The sequence below is a fragment of the Carassius carassius genome, chromosome 5 (assembly GCF_963082965.1).
Source record: "Carassius carassius chromosome 5, fCarCar2.1, whole genome shotgun sequence".
NCBI classification, from domain to species: Eukaryota; Metazoa; Chordata; class Actinopteri; order Cypriniformes; family Cyprinidae; genus Carassius; species Carassius carassius.
In genome coordinates this window covers 32300892-32310678 of record NC_081759.1, presented here as the reverse complement: position 1 = coordinate 32310678, position 9787 = coordinate 32300892, and the positions used below count along the sequence as shown (strand labels likewise).

General features: G+C 38.1%; 1 protein-coding gene across 4 annotated transcripts in view; it reads left to right on the top strand.

Annotated features, from left to right (window-relative positions):
- Positions 1–761: 761 nt before the first annotated feature.
- Positions 762–9787, top strand: part of LOC132141304 (sarcoplasmic/endoplasmic reticulum calcium ATPase 1-like) — a 58951-nt gene continuing 49925 nt past the window's right edge. For all 4 annotated transcript variants that reach the window (XM_059550708.1, XM_059550707.1, XM_059550706.1 and 1 more), the window contains exon 1: positions 762–1086. In XM_059550708.1, coding sequence (XP_059406691.1) covers positions 969–1086 — 118 coding nt within the window. In that variant the 5' untranslated portion in view covers positions 762–968. The remainder of the gene's footprint in view (positions 1087–9787) is intronic.

Sequence of the window (9787 nt, the reverse complement as noted above, 5' to 3'; positions counted from 1 at the left end):
AGAAACTATGAGCCAGGAAAGAACTGGAGCACCTTGTTCTAAAGCTATCTCCCCCTCTGTGCAGTAGCCAACACTGTTTTCCTTGTGAGGCAGCTCTCAGTGTTTTATGATGCTTCACAAGTGAATAATTGGATGATAATGTTGCAGTTTGCAATATTAGTAAACGTTGTGATTCAGATAAAAATCAATAAAGGATACGTTAAATAAATCTAGAACTAAACTAAATCGCTTAAATGTAAATCCCTTACATACTGTAAACACTAAGCACTGATCTATGCATTCAGTAAGCAAGCAAGCAAACAAACGAACAAACGCAAAAGCAGTTTGTAAATGCCAAAGGCTTCTCTAACGTGGATACGTTTGTTTCATATGTCACGGCCAGTTAATGGTTAATATCTTCCAGATATATTCATCAGATTCAGAGGAAATATTGACACAGGTTTGAGCTGTGACGGTTTGACAAGCTCACAGATGACGCGCTCGGAGTCACCTCGACAGATTCCTTCGTCCACGACAAACTGCTCACCGTTTTATTCTCCTCCTGACGCGGAAATTAGGTTGGCGCAGTTCTCTATTACGGAGTATTTTTTTTTCATACACACACCGAGAACGTGAGTTGCTGCCTTTCTCTTCTCAGGTAACGCGAGCCAATAAGCTCTGGCGTACGGTGCTCAAACACGCGAGCTCACGGAAAAAGAGGCGGGGACCTCGCGCACCTTCAGAGGACGCGGAGCGCGTGCGCACGCACTCACATCGCTCGAGCGCAAACAGAGCAGCAGCTTCACGGGGCTCAAACCGGCGGCTTGCAGAAGGGGCAGGTGGACGTCTGCGCAGACTACCACCTCCACTTGGCGGTCTGAAAGCATCTCGGTGGAAACTCGGCCACTTCTCGCAGCCCGTCAGTGATTTCGGTGTCATTTGTCACAAATACATGCCGTTCAAGTGCTCGTAGTAAACAGTTCCTCGAGATGGAAAACGCCCACACTAAATCTGCATCAGAAGTTTTAGCAAACTTCGGTGTGAACGAAAACACTGGACTCACGCTGGAACAAGTGAAAATTAATTTTGAAAGATATGGACCAAACGGTGAGTAAGCTCTCGTGTATTTACAGTACCTGGCTGCTTCTAAGTGTTTCACGTAACTCGTGCCGAAAATAGGCAGAACACGCGTTCTCTACAGCGGAAGAACGTTGTTCTTTATTTTCGTAGGCTTTATATCTCTTAAATCGTAAGAAATAGGAGAAGAGAAGTTTCCAGCTTTGGTGAGGTCCATTGCTGATGATCTCAGAAATGATGAATTGTGATTCAGCCTCTAAGTTGTGGACTTTTGCTGAGAGTAACCATGACATCATAAGCACATATTACAAGCTTGTGCTATGCAGAAGTCTGAATATGAAGAGAAATGTCTTATTTCTGTAAGTCATGGATAGTTTAGTAGACTAATGTGCAATCATGAAGTCATATATCAGCTTTGCTCTTTTTTTATGACAAGGGACATTATGACCAACGAAACCGGCATTTTCCATTCACCCTCTTTTATGACCCTTAGTTTGAATTCAGGCAAATCCAAAGTGATTTGCGCTCTGTAATGTACCTGGCCGTGAGCCTCAGAGTGGAAACCCGTCTGTTGAGGTGGCTTGCTGAATTGAGATGCAAGTTTCCACGTCCTGCAGGATTTTTAGACACCCCTCATTAGTGTGTGTGAGCCACCAGCTCACACACTCATTGAGCTGCATACATTTTTGTCTCAAAGGCATGTGCAGGGAATAGTCTTCCCTTTGAAAAGGAAATATTGTTTCAAGAGATAAACCGCTAGATAATGTACCAGTGACAAGCAATATAGAACTTGAGAAACCTGTTTTCTACTTCCTCATTGAGACAAAATGTTCACATAGAAACAGTGCACATCAGGTTACGTTGCCCTACTACTGTTTGTTTCAGAGGACACTTAAAAAGAGCTGTTTTTGTTATGTAAGACTGTACTGTACTAAAGTATTCTGTTGTGTTTCATTGAGGGATGTGAGCTGCTCCTAAGAATAGTGGCATAATCTTGTGCAATCTTACACTTGACAGCAGTGACTCTGAACACTTTGTTAGAAAGTTTTTGAAAAGCAATTTCACTTGCCGTTGTTACTTATCATGTCAATCTCCATGACAGAATTGCACTTTTGACGCATGACACGTTTGCCACTCTAACACTTTTGTTTATGCAATAACTGCATGCTTGATATTCAAATAAGAACAGTGACACTTCCAAATGAACATACAGAAGATATCTTATTAACTGTCATTTATACAGAATGAGCTAGTGTCAGTGTGACAACCCATCAGCGATTAATAAAGAATTCCCATTTCATCAGATGTCCCTGCAGACTCTACTCCTGCATAATCACAACGTTCCGTTCCGTGACTTTCCACTTGGGTCAAATAAAATGACAGACACGTTACAGTAACTCATTGCATACACACTCAGGAATACTCAATTTTTACCTGGACTTTCTTTGTTGTATAGGACTGATCGACATTAGATGTTTGAAGAAGGTTCCTCTTTAAGATGGACAAAGATTAGGTATGAATTGATCCCGAGGAAATGTCCTTTGCAACAACTCCAACCACACAAAAGTGCAAGATACAGTAAACAGCAGAGTGGATATTTGCATGGTAGTTTTTGTCTCTCTAGAGATGTTTTGTAACATGATTTGGTTGAGACATCATAGCAGCCCTGAGGCCTACGTTTACTTAATGGAAAAAGTAACATCTCATTGTAGACGCTGTCTCTCTCGCTTTGAGCTGTCAACTTCCTGTTTGATATGCAGCTGAATGCCGCAGGGAATACCCTTCCCTCTTTGACCTTATTGCACATAGTGTTTAGGATTGCTGTGAATTAGTCGGTTTGTATTTTTGTGTACTATGCATATCTGCTTTCTAAATGCATTTAGAAATGCATTTATTAATCAAGGTTATCACATTTTAATGTTGAGCTTTAAAGTGACAGGTGCTGCTATGAACAGTGATGCCTTTTGACAGTTTTTTTTTAACTTCAAGTAATTTGCCTGTGTTCTCTGGTGTACTTTTTCTTTTCAAATTTTGTCTCACCGCCTTGTTTATATGTATTTTTTGTATGTTACAGAGTGCTTTTGTCCAAAGCCTCTGTGTTTGTTTTGTATGTGCGGGCGGGAAATGCTCCAAACCCTTTTGAGATTATTCTGACACGCTGGCATGTTATTAATTCAGGCGAACAGGAGGTTTTGTTTACCATTAAGCCATTGATCATTATTGTATATTAGCGCCCACATGCCCATCACCCCCCCCCCCCCCCCCAGAGGTTATTCTGACACAGACTTTTGCATGATGCATCCAACATCAGAATCATCCCCCATTCCTCTCTTTCTGTTCTTTGGGAAATCCCTTATAAAGTTACAGCAATATTCCTTGAAATGATAGAACATACAGACTTCAGCATAACATACTAATAGCAGTATAAAGAGTTTTGCTGTTGAACTTTGCACTACATCTTTTAACTTCCTTAAAATGAGTGTTAGGGATAATTCAACCAAAAATGTTAATTGTCACAACTTTTTTTATAATATTTGTTTTTATTTATCTAGTATCTTTTTTGTGGAACATAGAAGATATTTTGAGAATTTTTTTATTTATACAATTCAAGTCAGTTGTAATCCGTTTGACTACTAGCATTCTTCAAAAAAAGCTTCTTTTTATATTTTGCAAAAAAAGTCATACATCAAGGACATGTGGTTAAATATTTGCTGACAGAATTTAAATTGAGTTTAAATTAGCTTTTTACCATAGAATCTTCCTGAGTAAATTACCATAGTAATTTGACTAATTTTACCTTTAAAATTAGTTTAAATTAGCTCTTTACTGTTTTTGAATGGAACTCACTTAAGGAGTTGTTTAGTATAATTTTGCCAGAAAAAGTTTTAGAATTTGTAGACTTTGTCCATTTTACTTTTATTTACAGGCTTTTAGACTCATTTTTATATCTTAAAGGAATCATTGTCATCACTCTCGTTTACTCACCCTCTTATCATTTTGAAATGATAGTAGGGCTGGGCAAATAATCTAATGCAATTTTCATGCGCATCTCGTCAGTAAAGCCGTTTCTGTGATTAGAAGTAAATCTCCAGCATGTGGTTTCAGATGAAGCGACATTTAATACACAGAGCTGTAGTTCACTGACAAGCCACGCAATATTGGAATCATAATCAGCAATCAATCGCCTACGATTATGATTTCAAATTTATGCACAGCCCTACAGTAAAGGTAAGGTAGTCGATTTCAAAGATATCTTAATCAAATATCTTAAACTGTGTTCCAAAGATGAACGGAGGTCTTACGAGTGTGGAATGACATGAGGGTGAGTTATTAATGACATAATTTTCATTTTTGGGTGAACTAACCCTTTAACCGGCAACTCAAGATTACCTCACGTCTCATTCACGCATAACACATAACATTGCAATAATGTGGCCTTCCATTTTCGTTTTGTCTGCAATAGCAGAATGGATTGCTCTGATGACATATCATTGTCTATGCAAACAGAGTGCACAGAGGCAAATACATATGTTGACAGTCAGGTAGGAAAGCATATAGTATCCCTCAGACCGAGGGATATGATTGGATGAACATTTTATGGTTCTATGTCTTCCACAGATGATATAAATACATATAATAATACATTTAGACAACTTAACTTAGTGATTGCTATTTTAACTTATTTGATTGCTATCAAAAAAAGTTTTGCAAAAAACAGGCAGTTGCTACTACTACTATAACTAAACATATATTACATTTTTTTAAAAGGCATTTGAAATTAGAACCAACCACTGCATTTTAATCACGATACAAACAAAGATACAAAGGTAAAACCTGCATGAAACAAAAACAGACAGGCTGAATGAGGTGGCGCTTGAATGAGGTGACTTGTTGCCAAGTCTGCGATTGTTTTTCATGTCCGCTGTTTGAAGCAACCCAATACAAATAACGTGATATTTAGCCCCTAAAATGCGATTTTTACCAAGGAAACCCTTCCAAAAATGTATATTTTAACCCCGGGAAGCAATTTTTATCGGGGAACCTCCTGGAAGCGCGATTGGACTAGTTTTGGACTAGTTTTAAGAAGCAACTGGGCAGGATTTGTTGTGAAAACCTGGCAACCCTGATCTGAACACACGTGCTGGAGATATACTTCTAATCACAAGAGCATCTTTACTGATGAGATGCGCATGAAAATCGCATTCGATTTTTTGCACAGCACTATTGCTTCTTTGAAATTCTGCATGCTTCAGGTGTGAGTCAGACAGCAAGATGAGACAGCAAAGAGTTGTTTTCTGCAACTTATTGCACTTAATAACTATTTTTAACGTTAAAGGTGCAGTGTGTAAATTATAGCGATGTCTAGCGGTGAGGTTTGCTCAATCCCCCGCTCACCACTACCTTTAGAGAAGCTACGGTAGCCGACACAAGTAAAGATGTTGTTGTTGTTAAAGACAGCAGAGAGCAATGAGATTACTTTAAAAAGGTAAATTAAGGAATTATATTTACTTAATTATTCAATAAATCAATGTAATTGCAAATGTTAATGTACTTGTTATTCATTGTGTCTGTGTTTTATTCGTAAGAACAACAAAGTGACGAAACGTGCTCTGTAGAGCAGTTTGACCGTTTAGGGCTACTTAAGACAAATAGTGGCGACTTCCATGTAAGGGGACCCGCAGTGTATGTATATAAAAATTGCTCAATCTGAGGTAATAAAACATACTTACTTATATTTCATTAAGTAAGGCCTTTATACAAATCTGAAAACATAGTTATGTATATTATATAGCATTTCTGTAAATAGATAGTTGTAAATATTACACATTGCTAAATCAAGCTACGCAATATCACGTTCATTATCGCAGATGAATTGATATCGCGATATTGCGTAGCTTGTCAGCGAACTACAGTTCTATTAAATGGCGCTCCATTTGAAAGCAGGTGATGGTGATTTAGCGGTAATCAGGGAACCGGCTTTACTGACGAAATGCGCGTGATAATCGCATGCGATATATCGCCCATCCCAACCGTAGCAGATATACAAGTGCCACAGTGCTGGAAGTAAATGTCTGAATATTTGAATAGAATTCTAGCTGCAGTTAAACAGAAATAGATTGTAAATGTTTTTAAATTGTAAAAAGACCAAAATTAGACCTGATATTTCTAATCTACAGTATAACATTTATTTACAAAATGGATAGTTTCAGTTTTCATTTCATGCCAACTTTAGAGGATATAAATATTAGTCAATTTTGTTTTAAGTGAGAGAGAGCAGTTCTCAAAAAGTATTCATGAAAATATGATCAGTTGTCTTAATTGATTTAAAACATTATTATTTAAAGGGCTCATCGGATGATAAATTCACTTTTACATGTTGTTTGAACATAAATGTGTGTTGGCAGTGTTTGTACACATCCACCCTTTAATGATAAAAATGCACCAGGTTTTAAAACATTTTTTTATCCTTATAAATAATATACCCTTTCTCAAATCAAGCCGTTCTCAGCTTCTTGGCTGTGTGATGTCACACAGACCCAGGCCCCTCCCACGATTGTTGATTGACACTGGCATTTTAGCACAGACCTGCCCTGAGTGAGCTGTGAACAGTCCGCCATTGTTTTGAAATCACTTTGCGATTGATGTCTTTTGTTGTTGGATGTAATTATGAACATAGCATTCGTCATTTACTCCCGACATCTGATCCACTGAAGATGCAGAGGATTTCTTTTGTTTTTGAAGGGAATGCGCCCCAGTCCCAATCAACGTAAATGCATCTATGTTTGCGCAAATCATTTATGATCCAGCTTCACCTACAGAAGAAGTGAGTATAAGGTTCTTTTATGAATCTTTGCAAATCACCTTTCCTATTAATGTTCTAGCTAGCAAGTTCCATGGCTAAATGAGGCTCAAGTAAACAGTCTCATGAGAATGGCTGTTCACCCCACAGAAGAGAGGGGCGGGGTGAGTGGAGCTCCTTTGCATTTAAAGAGACATGTAAAAAGGGTGTTGTTTTACACTACCATTGAGAAATTTTAACCAAAGTATGTTCTAGACTTTTCTTTAAGACCCTAAAGGATCATATCAACTTGTGGAAAATGGGTATCCAATGACCCCTTTAAAATATTACATCAGCCTATGTAACAAATTTAGACAACAGGTTGTCAATGACTTACAAGCAACCTGGACTACTTTTACTAGTCACCATTCACATTCATTGTATGGAAAAGGGGCATCTGAAAACAAAACAAAGAAAATAATTAGGTTGAAATTAGAGAATAGTGACAGAACCTGTGACCAGACTAGGAGATGTTTAGACATTATCCTGATCTGTATACTGTAGGTCAAGGAACTCTGTGACTGCATATTCAGCCTCTCTCTTCATTCAGTATTTTTTTTGTAACATTACGAATACTTCCATAGTTAGAGTCTCAAAATGAGGGAACAAGTCTTCATTAACCATCATAAATGCTCTGTTTAACACTAAGTAGGGTGAACAATCAGTACAGAAGATACTATACTGCTCGGTTTTTGGTTGTGCTGAATTGAGGTCATCTCTAGCATGTATTTCACCTGAGTGCAAAAGGAGGCCAGTGGTTAGATACTGTTGTAATTGTGGTGGACTGAACCCTCTGGTGTTAAATTAAATTTCTGCTGGCTAGGTATGTGCTTCCCACAGAGTTATTGTGGTAGGGAGAAGAGAGGTCCAGATTTGCTTTAGTTGAAATTAGCGGTCAAACTGTGTTTGAAATGACATGTCTTTATGATTTGCTTTTGAGGACTGTCCAGTTTTTTTGTTTATCTTTAAAACTCATAGTAGATACTAAACACTGTAATGTCCAACAGTGCTAAAACAGATATTGTGTTTGTGTGTGTGTGTGTGTGTGTGTGTGTGTGTGTGTGTGTGTGTGTGTGTGTGTGTGGAAGATGCAGCTTTCTCACTTACAGCTGCGATCTAAGGACTCTCTATAAGAGGATGTTTGGTGTTTTGTTCTTTGTGGTGCAGAGTTTTGCGCGCCTTGCTGAAGAGCTTTTTGCATGCGATTGTGCACATGCATGTGTTTTTGTATGTCATTCAGGCAGTTGGCATGGGTAGATGACTGCTGCTGTACACGCACACAGACACACACACACACACACACACACACACACACACACACAACTGGCTGGCATGTAAACACCAGAAAGACACACACTTACCTGAGGCCTCATTTTACTGCTCTTTTGTCTCCCTCTCTCTCAAAATGCCCTGTAATGGATATGCTTTCAAATAGTTGCATTTGTATGGTATGGCATATCATCTGTGTGAAGCTTAGGCTTGGATGGTTTTGTTTCCTCCTTGTCAGAACTCCCCAGTTTCACCAGACCAGAATAATAAAATACTTAACACTCATACAACCTATTACTCTTAAAGCCTACTAACAGTTGTACTGTGGGTTTGATTCAGAATTTTTTTGTTGTTGAATGTTTTTAAAATGCCAAAGTCATGATCCAAGTTAAGCTATAAGAAGTTTGAAGTGTATTATTGTCACGATTTCTCAGTTCTCTATGTGGTTGTCCTCATGAAAACAGCAGTTGTAACTTCTGTAGGCCTTCTGTCATAGTATACAGTACACTACCTTTCATAATTTTGGGGTCAGCAAGATTTTTTGTTGTTTTTGTCTTGAAGGCTGCATTAATGTAATCAAAAATAGTTATAATGGTTATATTGTGAAATATTTTTCTATTTTAAAATAACAGAATTTATTTGAAATCATTATTTTGTAACAATGTAAAAGTGTTTGCTTTTACTTTTAAACAGTTTAAAGCAGGGCTCCGAACCGGTTCAAGGAACGAAAACGAAAACCGGAAACGAACGAAATTTTGACAGGAACAGAACCAATAACTAAATCAAATTTTATAGTTCCGAACAGAATCGAAAATTTGAAATGGCCAATAACCGGTTAATAACATTATTTTATCGTTCCATTTAATATTTGAAATTTGCTGTCAACCAATCACGAATTCCAGTAGACTCCGGCATATGCAAATATGACTCTGAAGCCAACAAGTGAAATGTCCGCTCAGCTGAGAACTCATCATAGGAGAGTCTCAATGACAATGAACCGCCTTCAGGGCCGGATTAAAACCAAATTAGGCCTGATGACGCAGCGCAAAAAGGGCCTTTTTTTCTCGGCATTGGTGCATGTGCATTCAACAGTCAAGCGCCAGCATGCTTAGCCTTTCCTGCCCAGCTGAGGACCGCAGCTCTCCTTTGATTATTCCCAACTTTGAGAAGCTCCACTCACCGGGGGCATTGGACACCATCATGCACAGATAGATGCGCTAACCAATTTTGACATTTGGAAATGTCTGAGAAAGATTCAGCAATGACAAAAGCTCGTACAAGCTCTGCTGATTTGTTCACAGTCACCGGTTTCTGAGTGCACATATGAATGCAGCAAACTGTATCAGCTAATTTTGACCGATTAATAATAAGTTAAACAGTTTAAAAAGTCATTTATTTATTTTCAGTAAATTATCAAAATATTTAAAAAGGTTTGCTGCATGGTTAAAATATGCTATGCGTATATATATATATATATATATAGAGAGAGAGAGAGACAGAGAGATAGAGAGAGAGAGACAGAGAGAGAGAGAGAAAACTTGTGTAGCCTATACGTTTTTTAGAGAGGAATTTTTTTTTATTTCATTCAGAAATAGACAATGCAGACTAGGGCTGCACGATTAA